This window comes from Amblyomma maculatum, chromosome 4 (genome assembly GCF_055883805.1).
Source record: "Amblyomma maculatum isolate TAMU_Amacu chromosome 4, ASM5588380v1, whole genome shotgun sequence".
Taxonomy (NCBI): Eukaryota; Metazoa; Arthropoda; class Arachnida; order Ixodida; family Ixodidae; genus Amblyomma; species Amblyomma maculatum.
In genome coordinates this window covers 149,195,329-149,211,807 of record NC_139347.1, presented here as the reverse complement: position 1 = coordinate 149,211,807, position 16,479 = coordinate 149,195,329, and the positions used below count along the sequence as shown (strand labels likewise).

At 43.1% G+C, this 16,479-nt stretch overlaps 2 protein-coding genes across 9 annotated transcripts in view; one reads left to right on the top strand and one right to left on the bottom strand.

The window, feature by feature from the left end:
* The window catches only part of LOC146193286 (phospholipase A1-like), a 230,302-nt gene that overhangs the window by 179,763 nt on the left and 34,060 nt on the right, over positions 1 to 16,479 (top strand). Inside the window, exon 9 of one of the 2 annotated variants that reach the window (XM_084602654.1) lies at positions 4,512 to 4,647. The exons of the other annotated variant lie outside the window; for it this stretch is intronic. Within the exon in view, the coding sequence (XP_084458780.1) occupies positions 4,512 to 4,537 (26 nt within the window). The 3' untranslated portion in view covers positions 4,538 to 4,647. Of the gene's footprint in view, positions 1 to 4,511; positions 4,648 to 16,479 lie in introns of those variants that run through there. 2 annotated transcript variants of the gene reach the window in all.
* LOC146193287 (uncharacterized) overlaps positions 1 to 16,479 on the bottom strand; it is a 35,126-nt gene that overhangs the window by 11,926 nt on the left and 6,721 nt on the right. For 6 of the 7 annotated variants that reach the window (XM_084602657.1, XM_084602658.1, XM_084602661.1 and 3 more), the window contains one exon: positions 5,094 to 5,154. In XM_084602657.1, the coding sequence (XP_084458783.1) occupies positions 5,094 to 5,154 (61 nt within the window). Of the gene's footprint in view, positions 1 to 5,093; positions 5,155 to 8,110; positions 8,194 to 16,479 lie in introns of those variants that run through there. The other variant, XM_084602662.1, reaches the window with a different exon arrangement.

Below are 16,479 nucleotides of genomic sequence, written 5' to 3'. Positions count from 1 at the left end.
GAAAACGGTTTTCCTCAGGGATATATGTTTTAAGCACAACGTTCTTTGTAGTAAAAATGATTTTCATTTCCAAAGTAATACCAAAATATATTATGTACTCTGTCTACGTCTACGATATTCAAATAGCTTGCACGTCCTTGAACATGTCAACGTGCGAGAGACAAATACAGCTAACAATAAAAAAATTTGGGGCATGGGCAGACAAAAAAGATTCCAATGTTCTCCACAGCCTACTGTGACAGTTATGTTCTGACTCAAACGGGGCATACAGACTTACCCCACTCTACATCTAAAAGACTTCGAATCCGCCTTTTGCGCGAGTTTTCTGCGCATGCGCGAAGTCGTAGCGGCGACCGATGGAAACACATTGGACGGCGTCGACGGCGTTTCTCGGCGCCGCCAGTGCACGGGGGCTGGCGGCACCGAGATCCCTCTAGCGCGCGTAGCGAACGGACGCATGGAACATTGGCTCCGGCGATTTTCGACCGTAGCGGCGGAACAACGCGTTGAATCCCAAAACTATTAGACCTTGAAGAGCCATCAAGCCATCCGGAACGCAGGGAGACCACTCTCAACGCGGTGGACGAAGATTTCGACTTTTTGGAGCACTTTTGCTCCTATCCGTTGTGGAGCCGTGGCTCAGCCTATTGGCTGAACGCCGACGTCCCACGGCGGGAAGGCCGCTCCTGGCGAACATGGCAAGGTACGACGTTGACGTTGTATTTACAGCGAGAAACAAGATAGGAGGCTTGTGCGCTAGAGTTAGAAAGGGGCTCGACAGTGTACCTCGTGATAGTTTTCGTTGTGCAGTGTCACATAAGAAAAAGTTCACCACCTGCAGAAAGAATGTGGTCTACCGCATTCCGCTGAATTGTGGCCGGTGCTACTACGGGCAGACGGTCAGATGTCTAAATGTGCGCCTGACGGAGCACTCTAATTCTCTGGGAGGGAAGGCGAGTTCCAATCTTGCGCTACATGTGCAATCCCGAGAGTGTAAGTCGAAGCATGACCCGTCCCTTTGTGGGCCTGACTTCAATAATACGGGTGTAGTTTACAGCAATGGTAATCAACTCTGCAGAGAGTTGGTTGAAGCATTTTACATTGCTAAAGCCGAGGACAAGTTTGTGGCTAAGGCGTCGGTTAGCCTTCATTGTAAGGAATTTGATCTATTAGAAAAGTCGTTAGTTAGGCCTTGACTTTGAATTGGCTTTGAATTTTCTTCTTCATCTTCTTCCCAATGTCTTGCCATTCCACCGGTTGGGTTGTGCGCGAGCTTTTCGGAAGGAGTCTTCGTTGTTCTTTTCTGATCAATAAACATTCAGTTGATAGCCCAGCCTTGTCCTGTCCTCCTCTTTGCTGTGTCTCGTCTTTTGGCTGGTTAAGTATGAACCCATACCAACGTGCCCAGTCGTCAACCTTGTTGAACATGGCAAACGCCAACCAGCAACGCTGCTACGACCCGGAAGGAATGGCATGGACAGCCTTGCCATAGACCAGCCGAGAGCAAGCCTGCAGTGAAAATGTGATCCGGGCTTTTGAAAAGCGAGACCAGAAACTCTAAGCCAGCGCGCAAAGGAAGGCCACGTCAGCACACAGAGGCCGCTACGCCCAACCCGACTCAGAACCCGGTGAGCGCTCAACCGGAGGCCCAACGCAAGTCAGAGCTGCATGGAAGCCCAAGTTTCTGTGCAGATTCAGACCAGATGACGTGGTGCTAATCATCAAACCACTAACAGCCACAAACATGAAGAACTTGCAACACGGCGAGTTGGGCCTAGCCCTACGGCAGCGAGTCGGGGAGGCCGAAGCAGACAATTTTTACTCCACATTGTCCCCGGACCAAAACCTGATCATTGTGAGCACGTCAAGCATCCATGCGGCAGACAGACTGTCACTACTTCCCCCCCCGAGGACAAAAATGAGTGTCGCTTTCGCTTTCTACCTGCGTTGGCGTGGCCATTTCGTATGGTGCGCTTTCGCGTCGTCTGCTACACTGCCGTCCAATGTGTTTCTCGCCCGCTCCCGCATGATTGCGCCACATCCTCCCGCAAAAGGCGGATTGCCAGGTTTAAATGAGGACAAATTCCTGGGGATAACCTTTGACAGAAAACTTACTTTTGCTTCATATCAATGATCACATAAAAAACGCTGCAAATTCCTAAACATTCTCGAGGTTCTTTCACGAAAACACGGGGGTCTGTTAGAACATGCCATTTACGCGTTAATTATTCTGTTATGAGACCTTGTTTGGATTGCGTTTGTGTAGTTTACTGGTCTGCAAGAGCATCATACCATAAACGTCTAGCCCCAGAGCTTAACCTCGGTTTGCGTCTCGCCTCTGGTTCTTAATGAACCTCGAAAACAGTCTGTACGTCGAAACAAATGAGCTTTCTTTCGATTACAAAAGAGCCCCGCTTACACTTTCATATGTCCTCAAAGTACGCTCCTTGACCAACCATGTATGCTACCTTATCGCTGCTATGTGCATTTCAAATGTTTTGAAGTGCACATAGCAATTCAATCAATCAAACCCATTCAATCAAACCTTTGTCACTTCTGTTTGAAAACAAATGCCAAGAACTAGGAATACTAAATACCCTTCCTTATATTGCATCGAGACACAATCCATTGCCATCTTGGTACAGCCTCGCCATTGTTTGTGACTTGATATTAAGTCAGTTTTGTAAACAGAAAACACCATAAATTTTAAAAGAATTCCTAGCTCTTAGAGCAAAATACTCTGATTGCGCACAAGTTTATACAGATGGCTGCAAGACAACAAAACACGTGAGTAGTCCAGTAGTACAAGGAAAATGTGAAAAAACAGTAAGACTACCTCAGTGTGCAAGTGTTTTCACTGTTGATTACTATGCTTTAGCTATGGCTGTAAGACCAATAATCAGCGCAAAAATCACAAACAGTATTATTTATGCAGACCCCTTAAGTGCTCTCATTGCCCTCCATTATAAAAACGCAGTTGCATCACTACTTGGGGATATCATACACACCATATCAACAGCCTGTACTCAAAGTCATAACATCCCGAGTCTTATTGGCATTGAAGGCAACGAGAGAGCATACGTTTGCGCTACACAAGCCAACGAAAAACAAATCAGGCACGTGAATATGCTGCGCACAGACTGCATGACACTAGTGCACCACAAACTAAAGGAAGACTGGCAGCCCTCATCCAGTCTTGAAGTAAACAATAAAATGCAATTGGTTAAGCCAATTTTCGGAGAATGGAAATAATATCATCAGGAACGTTTCCTAGATACTATGGCGTCTCCGCACACACACATCTGACGCAAAAATATCTCTTGACGAAAGAAAGCAATCCCCTGAGTGAAAAATGCGGAGAGAAACTCACCACAAATCATGATTTTCATGCACAAGGCTTTAAGCGCAAAAAAAAAGTGCTTTGCATGTTTTTACAATGAACATATTCCATTTTATCCGGCACAGATTTTAGGTAAAAATGAACATGTGGATCTGTCCTGAGTTTTTCGCTTTAGAAAGGAAGCAAGTTTTAAAGAAACTAGGATGAATATATATGCAACACAAAACGCAAGACACAACCATTTGCTTGGCGCGTGATAGCTTGAGCTGCTTATACCCAATAAACCCAACACAACACACGTTTCCAGAGATCAAACTTGCAGTAGTTTACACAAATAATTTGCAATCTCTTTGAACGCAGTGACCATTTCAATATATTCTTTTGTGCTCTCGGCCATGACGCGTACCTATATTTATTGTAGTCGTGTCGCAAACGTATAGGCTGAATATATCATTTTTGAATTTTTTATTTACATGCGACAAATTCCCAAGCAAGCGTTAAATCAGCTATGGTTACTTATTTCAGAGCCGCACAAGAAAGAGAGACCGCATGACCAGCTTTTGAAAAATGGTTCATCAGTGGGACTTAAGGCTTGTGTTCCATGATGAGCTCCTGGTAGAACGAGAGAAAGAAGATGGCTACACGCTAATAAATTGCCCCGAACGAAGCTAGAGGGTGGAAGCTCAGTTAGCAGGTCGGGCCAATGTTTCCCCAAGTGAACATGTCTTTGTCCGGGCACCTGTAGTCTGGGCTCCTTGGTGAGCCCTGGTCGTTCGCGTAGAGTTAATGAGTAGTTTTGGTTTCTCTTTCTGGGGCACAATCTTACAGGTATTGAAATTTTAAAGTCTGGAAAACATGAGGTAGTCATTTCCATAGATACTTGAATAAAGCTAGGACATAACGAGAGGAGACAATTTGTGCACAACTAAGTTGTGTTGAAAGTAATGATGGGAAATCCCTGTCTCATGCTATTCCGAGAGGTCACTAGATGAATGTGCTGGTTGTTTTTTTTTTTTTTTTTGAGAAGGCTGTTGAAGCATCCTCGCTCTTGGCGGCACGTTCTTTAGCATACTTCTCAAAATTTATCTAATCTTTTCAGGTTCAAACTAAACGTCTCGCCCTGCTGGCTTCTATATTTTCGTGATCTTTTCTGATGTCTTCTTACTTTCAGTACTTATCCTAATACTGCGAAGATAGAATATCAGCCGGCATTGGTTGACGACACGCAAGGTTGACTAAGGAGCAGAAATACTCGATCCACGTGATTCAATCAAATAAATCTTGCATGGGCGAATTTCGCTTGCTTCCTGATCCGCTGGTTCCTGCGTGCTGAGACTATGTCTTTCAATGAATTTATCATTTTTCTACGAAAGCAACATAATGACATATTCCCGTTATATATTAGATATGGAGATGTGGCACAGCGTCATTGTCACTGGAAATACTTGGTTGGCTATCGTTTAGTGTCAGCAATCTGTCCTTCCGCTTTCTGCCAGATTATGGTAGTGAGCCTAATAAACGCAGACACAAATCAATCCAGTTTTGCAAGCAAATAACAGCGCAAGTAGCTGTTCATTCAATGCACGATGTTTAAATACTTCCCTCTATATAGTGTATATTCTTTATTATTGTTTCACAAAAGGGCGAAAAGAACGGCCGTATGTCAAATAAAAGCACGATGCAATAAAACGTGACTGCCAAGGCAGTAATTTTTGGACCTGGAAACTTAATGTATTTATGAACGCATCCTTACCTAGAGCGAGTAGTAGTGAGAGACAAATCATAGCCGTAAACATCGCAGCAGGACTTTCTCTCTAAAAATAAAGGAAGGAAGCCAATATGATTTACGCTATTTTCCAATATCTAAAAAAAATAACACTTCGTTAGTCAGAACAAGGATAGCAAAAATAAAAGAAGCTGAAGTTCTTTTCAGAGGTCTCTTTTCATTACTCTCCGAGAATCTGCGCTTGTTTGGGGAGTAGAATTTTGAGCAGCTTTTCTGTTTATCGATAGTAACATTTCGTGAAAAGTTATGAAATCGCATTAAATAAAGTAGAGCCAAATGTGTGCAATCTACGGAATTATGGCCCGCTACGATGGCGCAGTGGTTAAGATGGGCGAGTACTATGCTGGAATAAACGGGTTAGAAGCCAACTGTCGGCGACTCTGTTTAGTTGGAGGCGAAAAAGAGACGCGTCCCTGTGCAGGGCGATATCAGTTTCCGTTAGTGACCCCTGGTTTTCGAAATTGATCTGTAGCCGTTATATACAGCACCACTTTTCCCCTTTCGCATTCACTCCCACCTTCCTTCATTATCTTAAAGTGGTAACTGAGCCTCACCTTTCCTGTTACACAATTTATTTTTTTGATTCTACCGAATCTTGTACCGAATTGATGTTACCCGTTTAGGCACAGGCGTTTTGTTTAACAAAAGTTTCAGAACATTTTGCCTATTCCGTCATTAACTTTATAGACAGCAATAACATCGCTAGCGTTTTGGTAAGGAAGCAGATATAATACTGCTAAATCATATACCTATTTTTCAAAAACGCATGGAAATGAGTGGCGCAGCTCTCAGTGTCTATTTGATGTAATTGGAAGTCATTGCGGCGACCGGTGGAGGAGTTTTTGGAGGGTGGCTGCTCCTGGCCTTACACGGCTGGGTCTGGTATGTCCCTGCTGTTTGATGCGGGGGCTAGCCTGCAACTGGAGGTTGTATTTGTTGCAGGCCCTCAGTGCACCCGCAACCGTTTCGCTGGCGGATGAGGGCTGTTGCAGCGCGCGTCTTTCTTTCTACCCTCTTATTTTGTTGCGAAAACATCACTACGCCAGCCAGCTCGGCTCATCGAGTATGCTCGTATGCCGTAGCCAAAAATGGTAGACGAAACTAAACCGTGGCAGGAGCTGCCAACTTGGGTCTCTCGTCTCACATGGGACGGTTATGTTGGAATCAGCCTGCCAGGACCCTGGAATTCACGTTACGCGTATAGGCCACTAAGGCACGTTCATACAATTTAGCAAAAGTGAGGCTATGTGGGATGGTAGTTCCCGCTATCGCGTCCTACCCTTAAATGCGGAGCTTAACTGGCCCTTATATTTAGATGCAATAAACGCCTTTACCACAACCAACTAAAACGACGGTGAACTTTAATGCGCACAGCGGAACGCTAGTTCAACAGTACGCGCTGAAACAGATGGCGCCGCCATCGACGCAACTGCCGTCGATGCGTAAAACTGTGCGAGACGGGGGACGTAGTAACTGGGGTCTATATATCTCCCCAGACCAGTGTTGAAGCTGCGTTGGATGTTCTGGTTACTGAAATGTTTTGCCGAACTGAAAAGGATTTGGTTGTCGTGACGGGGGACTTTCATAAAGAGAAGAACTCTGCCTTAGTTCAAGCTGCAGAGGAGCGGTTTCTACTCGAGTTGAGCAAACCACCACATATTGCTGAAGCAGTTTAGACCGTTTACACAGAGCCTCGGCAAATATAGAGCACGTCGTCAGCAGAGTGGAAACCAAGTCCCACTACATCCTTGATCATCGCAGCATCATGACTGGTATGAAGAATAAACTCATTGACTTACCTGAACAGTTTGTCTCGTTTATAAAAGAGCTAAACAAAACGATTAAAGACAATTGCTACAACCACAAACGTAGCAAGCAGCCGTTGCTGTCGCAGTTCAACAAGGGTTAACCAGAGCTAAACCACAGCCAACCTTTTTCTTTCCTCTCTAGTTTCTTCTCTGTGTACACTAGACAGCTTAGGCGGCTCAGCTATAGAGAAAGTAGCAGGTCCATGTATTTTCGTTTCCTTCTTCTTACAGTCTCAATAGAAACAACAATGGCCCGCGGATCCTGCAAAATGCCGTTCGGAAGGTTGCTCTTTTCACCAAAAGTGATCCGTTTTAGAAGTGAGCACGATCGTCGTAGCTACGATAGATTGAGAAATCGCACTGGTCATATAGTCCGAGTTTTTTCTTAACCTGCATATGTTTATATTTTTGCGTAACATCTACAACAACTATAGAAATTCTTATTCACACAACCCGCGTAGTCTTTCTCCGTTAATCGGGCCTTAACTTTGTCCAGCATTTCTCTGACCCTTTTTAAAGCCTCAGGCCCGTTTATTTCGTATATCGTTGCATAAGTGAGAGCACACTTGCTGAATCCAGTTGAAACTGATGGCACTTTTAATCCTCGGCTTCTAATCCACTTCCGTAACATGTAAAAGCACGGTACTTAAAAGAAAGTTAGCGCGTTTAACTATTCTGCTAATTAGGTGAATGATCAGAAGAATCCCGCAATAGCTATATCAACGGTGACTAGGATATTATTCTGGGCAGTATTTTGTGCATTTCGAATACCATGTTTTTAGAATTTGTTTACACAGTTTCTATGAACAATTGTTAAAACTTGGGGCTGTTATAGAATGTGAAAATTTACAAATGGCCGTTGTTGGATATTATTCAGACCTCAGGCTTTATTTGGGCCACAACGAATACACGGTAAAACGCAGTACAGTTCAATTTGTCATGAATTTGAATAAATCCGTAAATTAACTTTAAAATCTTTATTTAAGGGGACAGCTTTGAATCTGGGTCTTTTTCTATTGTAACAAGCATTTCTTCAAAAACTGGAGAGCGCGTAATAACAAATAATTTCTTCAGATGACGGCCTTATAGGCGGTTTCACACCCTTGCATATAGCGCTGGCACGGCTGTGTGACGGAGTCCGACCACCCCGTGATTTTGTCACTTTGCAAGCATTACCTGAAAAACAGACGGAAGTGCGGAGGTTCTCCTTTTAATTCTACCCAGGCCTTGCTGATAACTGCCGTTCGGTACTCAATGGGCGATGTCCTTTCGTTCACAATTCTGCCTAAAAATACCGACAATTGGTGAGCGCCGAACGCAATTCTTGGCACCATATTATGATGTAAATTCGCCTGTCCGGCTTACATGAGTGCACAGTAACGCGGGCTATTTTTCAAGAGTTTTTTTTCGCGGTAGTGCTATTTGAAAGACAAGTTCCAACTCTGCAAATGCAATATACCAGTTAAAATAAATTAAAATAAGGGAATGGCGTATTTGGCTAATCACGGACCTAATTAAAACTTTCTGCCTTTTACCTGTAGTCTGCAAAAGCCTCCAGCCCATCCATAAGACCCAAAATAAACAACGGCTATGTTTAAAACATTAGACCTTTCAAAAACCACGTATAACATCACTGAGGGTGCTTGCCTCATGTGACATGCACTCCATGAAGCCCTACTTTTTAGCAGAGGTGCATTTCGGGTAAGCGTCGCTAGACACTACAGTGCATGCGCCGTAACCACGGTAACTTATTGCTCCAAAGAACAGAAGAAGAGACGAAGAGAAGAGAGAAGAGGGATGAGAACAAGCCATTCCAAAGCAGCAAGAAGATTCGGAAGACGCTGATAAGAAGTAGACGAAAGGAGCGAGGAAGAATAAGAAGACAGTAAGAGAGAGAAATGAGAGGAGAAGAAGCCGGTCGAACGGAACAAGAATACTTGGAAGCAGCCAGAAATATGAGCCGGATCTCCGTTCACACCATGTTATTTGCATCCAGTGAATCGGCGACGAAGAACGTTAGAGTTGGACTGTGTGACCAATCCGTTTGGTAGCCTTCGAAACGAATATGACGGCTTAATCAAGTTGAGCAGCTATCAATGTTTTGCCGTATGCTGGACAAAGTGAAAGTATCTTCTCACCCGAGGGACTGTGTCACGTATGAAAGCAGAGACGGGAGCAAATATCTTCGCCCGGTGTGCTTGCTTTTTTGCTTCCTCTATTTTAACTCAATAGTGCCCTGTGCCCTGACAACCTCAGAAACTTTCTCTTCGTAATTCATAGTGAGCGGTTTGTTCTTCATACAGACGAACTGAGTGCGGTACTGGCGTGAACGATATAGATAAACGCAACACAGGCACTTTGAATTGAGCGCCTGGTTTTACGTCCATCGTATTGTCCATTTACTACTTTGTTTTATTGCCCTCTATGCTTTCTTCGATTACGCCTAATACAACAATCTTCGATGATAAGTGTGATGGCTGGCGTCTACGAACGCAAGAAAACGTGCTCTGTATTGGCTCTGTGAAAATCTGAACCCGTCGACGAATCCCTCGATTACGGCCATGAACTTTCGACAAAAACACCAGAAGAAGCACCCAGGAGTCGAGAAGATACCAATATTTTGAAGGCAGGTGCGATCTTTTGATCTCTATAGGCCGCCGAAAACTTTGAACATTCCGAACATCAAGGCCTATACCTGGAGGCTTAGCCAGCCAAGCTGGCCCTCGGGCTAGAAAAGGCAGGCATACGCGGAGAGAGGCAAAATGAGGAAGCTGCGATGGATGCAGAGGGCAGCAATAGCTCTGCTGAAAATGACTGCGTAATGGTAGGCTGGTGTAAAGTAAAATAAGGAGGAAAAGTCGAGTCGCTACAACAAAGAACGCAAACGGAAGCGCAAATGCCGCTTCCATGCAAGATGAAACTTATCATCACAAGCGCGTCACTGGAAAGAAAATAGAGGAGAAATTGGAAGGAAAACAATACGTGCGCATACCGGAAAACGCCACGACAATAATGCAGTTCCCACAGGGAGGCCTACGCCCCCTAACCATGTTCGGCAGAGCTCTCTTATATCTGTAAAGAGACCAGAATCTCATATGTCGACACGAGAAAGATATTTTCTCCCCTAATGATGCCCAGCAAACGCTGCTCATTTCAACAAAAAGTGGAGAGGGAGCGTAAGATATTAAAGAATTATATCTATTGCCACGTAAACAGGCGCCAAAAAGTAAGTCGACGCGTACATAGTATTCCCAGAGCGAAGAGTCTAAGGAGTGATACACAACATTCATCTAAGAATCTCTAAAGGAGTTATAATGCAAGACTTAGTATTCAATCGAAGACAGGGATCGACCCTAAAATCATCGTGGTCAGAATACTGAGTCCCATGTCCACGACGATTCTTCTCATCATCGAAGGAGAACGTGTCCAAAGCACAATCAAGCTCTTTGGTTTTTAAGGAAGATCATAAAAGGGATGATACAGAGTGTGCTAGCAGTTCGGCGAGCACGTGAACAAGGCAGACGTCTGCCCAAACCTCGGTGCAGTTCGTAGGTGGAGAAACTGTGGAGAAAGAGACCACAAGAAGGATCACAAGTGCAAAGAAATTCGATATACCCTATGTGGCAAGGAGCACCTGGTAGAGGACAAGAAGTGCAGTGCTATATTCTGGATCCCATATCAGGTCAAGGAACACCACTGGGAGAAGATAGATGAAGCACTTGCAGACCAAGAAGAACATAAAATAGTACCGATCCTCAAGACCCCCCCCCCCCCTCCTACAAGAGAGAAGACCGAGAAGCAGAAGCAAATCCCTATTCCGTTTCCCACCTCCCTCTGCCTCCTTGCCGTCCTCTGTTGGCAGGTACCGCTCGAGGTCGACATCCATGGGAAGGGCAGCGGGCCACGCGAACCTCTTGGTTGACAAGACCAAGAGAGGGCCGGCGATCAATGAGGCCATAAGAAGACTTAACAAACTGACATAAAGGTGAGATTTCATAGGACAGTTTCCTAGCCTGCACAGTATACGCTAAAGCTACAAAGAGAAAATTGAGAACTCAAATATACAGTCAAAGAGCTCAAACATGTCATTCTGTAACTCAGGCAGGAGACGCGCAAACCCTAAGACAGGAAATACACACTACTAAAAGCATTGCTGCACCAACTGCCACTCCTATGAAAGAAACAAATGGTTCGCCATGCCGAAACGCTCCCCTAGAACACCAAACGACAATGTGGAGAAGAGGAGCGCCAAACAACATCCACCCACCAAGCGAAGGTGTGCAGAGAAACCGGAAAACAACTTTGTAACGGAGAAAACGTTGAAAGCAACAATGAGAGACACATATAGCAGAGCAGACAGAATGGAAAACATAAACGTAGAGAAGAAGCAAGTCTTGGATTCAAGTTTTACACAACTAGAGTGTTTAGCTAACGAGGTCCAAAAACGTCCGAGAAATACGTGCGAACGATGTAGAATATTTCATGCCTGAACAAAATGGACATTCAAATCAATAATGAAAACCCAAACAGCATCACAAAAAACACTCAAACCACAACGACAATAGTAGAATGGAATTGTAGAGGCTATTAATAGCAAGACATTGCTCTTAAAGCGATACTTAGCTCAAGAGAAACCCTTCCATTAGCAAAAACGCTTACAAAAACAGGCACAAACTGCGCAAATCCCCTGAACTACCGTGCCTAAGTCAGCGACAAAGGCAAGTAATCCTGAGTAGTCGCTCTAGTCAAAAAGAAGATCGCGACCATCCGGCATAAAACTATCCCCAAGGACACTAAAGCGGTGCCGGTAGAAATCATCACGGGTGGCAAGAATGGGCCAGGCATATTTATGCATACAGCACATAGAAGCAAAGGAAAATACCAGTCATGTCTGTTCAAGAACGCTACCAAAACAGCCAGCATAGCCCCCATAAACCCAAAGGCGACTTCAATGCCACTACCAAAATGGTGGTATAACAAACAAGACCAGAAATTCAGGCAGCTATGTTAGAAGGCGCAAGACTAGCGCTCACAATCTACATAGACCCAAGTTGCCCCACAAGAACTGGCAACAGTATTTCAAGAGACACTTCGCCAGACCACACCTTCACCAAAAATCTACCAAGTCTTAAAAGGTTAAACAGTACGCACAATCTGGGAAGCGACGACTTCATTCAAAAACACACGATCCCTCAAGACAGGCAATTAGGGCCACAAAGAGAACAGCCACAAAGACTCACTGACAGGTATAAATTAGAAAAAGAACCCAGAACACATCGTCAAGAAGAATTGGGGACATAAAAAATGAATTGAACAGATTCGTACGCACGTCGAAAATAATGAAAGATCGTGGAAGAAGATGAAACCCCCGCCATCATGGATCCGCACCTCCTACACATGCAGGAGGCCAAAAGGAGCATGGAAAAGAGACTAAGGGAGGGAGGTGGAATAGAAACTTAAGAATTCATAAACTCAGCACATACGCCTTAAAGTATGCGAGTAAAATTGTCTCACCAATTGCGACAACATAGACTAACATATTACTCCTCAAAATGTGGAACATCTTCAGCTATCTGTTATGCCCCTAGTAGTCCAAACCAGCTCGATCATAAGCCAGAGAAAGATAAGACAGGTCGTTGAGGGCGCGGATGACGGCTTCTTCAATAAGCTCAGACATCTCCGTTGGAGATGGCATCAGCCAAAAGCTGACGACATATAGAGGACTAGACAACCCGGAAATAGACCCACCCATAAGACAATCCGTTGTCAGGGCAGAGATAGCTAGCCTCAAAAGGAGTTCGCTTTTGAACCGGGCGGTATAACTAACAGTTTATTCAGGTACTTCGACGACTGTTCCTTTGTAAAACTGACCAAGTCATGAGTGAAATATGGGAGCAGGGGGAGCTCCCCATACAATGGCAATCAGCAGACATCGTCTTTGTACAAAAACCAGCAAAACCACGCAAGTTACAAAATCTTAAACCCATTTCGCTCACCTCGTGTCTAGGGAAGCTGTTGAAGACAGTGGTGTAGATAAGACTTTCCAACTATATGAATGCAGAAGGATTATGTCCCCATGCAATGGTTGGCTTCCGAAGGCTCCTCGGTTCAGAGCCTTGAATTTGCTCACGGAGCAATCGAGGAACTAAAGCAAAAGCTGGAGGCAGAGATCTTGAAGAGAGAAGATCTGGCAACGCAAAATGAATCCCCCCGCGAAAATTGCTTTGCAGCCGAAACTAAAATTCAAGTACTTGAAGAACGAATGGTCTCTCTGGAACAGTATTCTCGGAAAGCAAACATCGAATTTCAGGGTTTTATTGAACAAGAAAATGAAAGCTTGCCAGATTTGCTTTCTAAGATCGGTTGTGCTGTGAACGAACCAATAACGGAAAGCGATATAGAAGTCTGCCATCGAGTGCCCACGCGAAAGACTGATAATACAAAAAGCATTGTCGTACAGTTTAAAACACGCACGAAACGTGATGCTGTTTTAAGGAAAGCCAAGAAAGCGCGCCTGACAAATGATTACCTCGGCCTTGATGATAAAGCACCTGTTTTCGCAAATGAGCACCTCTGTCCAACACTCAAGAAATTGCTTGCCATGGCTGTGAAAAAGAAACACGAGCACAAATGGAAATCTGTCTGGGCATTCAACGGCAAAATCTATGCAAAGCAAACAGATGGCAGCTCAGCCGTGTTGATACCACGCGAAAGTAGTCTAGAAGAGATATTTTCCAAACCGGAGTAAATCAGATTGTTTCTGAAAACAACGAACATTGACAATCATATCCTGGATTCTGAAATGAATTATCAAGAACTCACTTTTCGTAAAAATGTTGAAGTTCCAGAAACCCCTTTTGAATCAGTTCTGCATATCAATGCAAGGTCGGTGACTGGAAATGAGGACATGCTTACTTCATTTCTCGATGACTTTAGTTTTAAATTCAGCATTGTGATGTTATCAGAAACACGGTACTATGATGGATGCCAAATGTTAAGATAAAAGATTACAATAATTTCTTTTTGAATCGTCGCGGTTTACGTTACAATGAGCAAGAACTGCGAAATTGTACCTGAATTTAGTAAAGTAAAGTCTGACTATGAGATAATAACCTTACAGAGCAAAAATGAAACCATATCAGTTGTATATCGTCCACCAGGAGGTAGCATGAATTCTTTTATGCAGTTTTTTTTTTGCTCTTGCTCGAACATGTGTGCAGCAACAACTTCCGCCTTGTCTGCAGTGGCGATTTTAATATAAATTTACTTGATGATACTAAAGCTACTCGGGACTGTAACAGTGTGTTGCATTCTTTCTGAACTTTTCTGAACTTAATAACAACATCTACACGAATCACTGTCAGTACTCAATCGTTGCTCGACTTCATTTTGACAAACAATAATACTGCTGTTTACAGCTCTGGTACTCTAACATCTGACATAAGTGGCCACTGCCCTGTATTGATGACCTATCAGACTATTTTAAAAGGAACGAGGGAACGCAAAGAGTCGCTAATAGTTAAGTCCATCACCGAGGATAGTCTGGAATCGTTCAAACAAGACATAATTGCTTGTGATTGGTCTACGGTCTTCAGCAAACTAGATGTGAATGAGGAATACGCTGAATTTATTAAACTCTTTGTGAATACATACGCAAAACATTTTCCGTTAGTATCAGTAAAATCATCAAATAAAACAAGAAAACCATGGGTTAACCGGCAGCATTTAAAATTAATCAGAAATAATAACCGCCTATATTATTCATTTCTCCAGTCACGCTGTGAAGCTGCGCTAAAGGAGTTTAAAAAAACAAGAAATCAAGTAAACGCGGAGCTAAAGCGGGCACAGAATGCATATTATGCTAACCTGTTTGCAAATATTAACAGACAACGTCCCGGTGCTGCATGGAAAATTATAAACAATGTCCTTGTACGTGATGGCTCTCGTTCAATTCCAAGAACAATTACCTTAAATGGGCGTAATCTGAAAGATCGTGACTTGGCAGATCACTTAAACCACTACTTTATAAACGCTGCACTACCAATTTGTACTTCATCAGATGCAGTTTCCCTAGCTTATAACAGTGTTGAAAGCATATTTCTTGATCCTACTAATGAAAACGAGATATACAACACATTCATGGTCCTAAATAACAGTAGGTCGTTAGATGCCGACGATATTCAAATCAAACCCATTAAATACGCATTAGAATTCTTAACATCTCCTTTAGCTCATATTTTCAATCTGGTACTTGAGTCTGGTATATTTTCCACTGCTATGAAATGTGCAAGGGTGTCTGCATCATTTAAAGGAGGGGATCATAATCTTGTATCTAATTACAGGCCAATTTCCATACTCCCAGTGTTTTCTAAGGGATTAGAAAAGCAAATTTTTTCTCGTATCACAAACTTTTTTGACAAGAAAAGAATTTTAACAGACTCACAATATGGTTTTAGAAAGGGTCGCTCTACTGAGGCTGCTTTGCTAAGCCTGAAGGAAATAATTATGGCAAATATTGATAATAATTTACTGACAGCAGGAATATTTATCGATTTCAGCAAAGCGTTTGACTCCATCGATCACAGTATTCTCATTAATAAACTTTCATCTTATGGAATTCGTGGAACAGCTTTGGCTCTACTGCGATCTAACCTGGAAAATAGGCAACAGTGCGTATGCATCACTAACAAAAGGTCATCTCTCTTACCAATAGTAGGTGGCGTACCACAAGGAACTGTTTTGGGCCCCCTTTTATTTAACACTTATATAAATGATATTGTCAACAATGACACCTCAGTTCGATTTGTAATCTATGATGATGATAGTACCCTACTTATTTCTGCGAATAATATCAGCCAACTGTGTTAAAATCTAATGATGTCCTTAGTAAACTCTCAGCCTGGACCAAAGCAAATAAAATCAAGGTAAACCCAATTAAATATAAAGCCATTATATTTCGAGTTAATAATAAAGTAGTTCCTTCCCTAGATCCATTCATTTTTCAAGACCAGCACATAGAGATAGTTCACGAGCGTAAGGTTCTAGGTGTATACTTTTCTTCGCATCTTAGATGGGACGCTCATATAAACCATATTTCTAGAAAGCTCTCGACTGTTACTGGTGTAATTTCACGTTGTCGCACATTGCTCCCCATAAGTGCTAAACTACAAATTTACTATGCTCTGTTCCTGTATCATGTTAACTACTGTACTCTAGTATGGGCAACAACAACTAAAACAAAAATGAACAAGCTTCTTGTGTTGCAAAGAAAAATTATTCGTCGCATCGCAAACTTAGAACCAACATCAAATGTTCAACCCTTAACAACATCATTTAATATGATCCGTGTGGACAATATTTATGAATATCGTTTGTTACAATTAATATATTTCGGTTCGACAGGTATGGGTAATTTCTTGGTAAAACTTGCATCTCTTGATCACCGCACTGCAATAGTAAACACTAAATGCACTGACACGTGCTCTCTACCACATTTTAGAACAAGCTACAAAGTACAATCCTTGGCTCATAATCTTCCCGTTTTT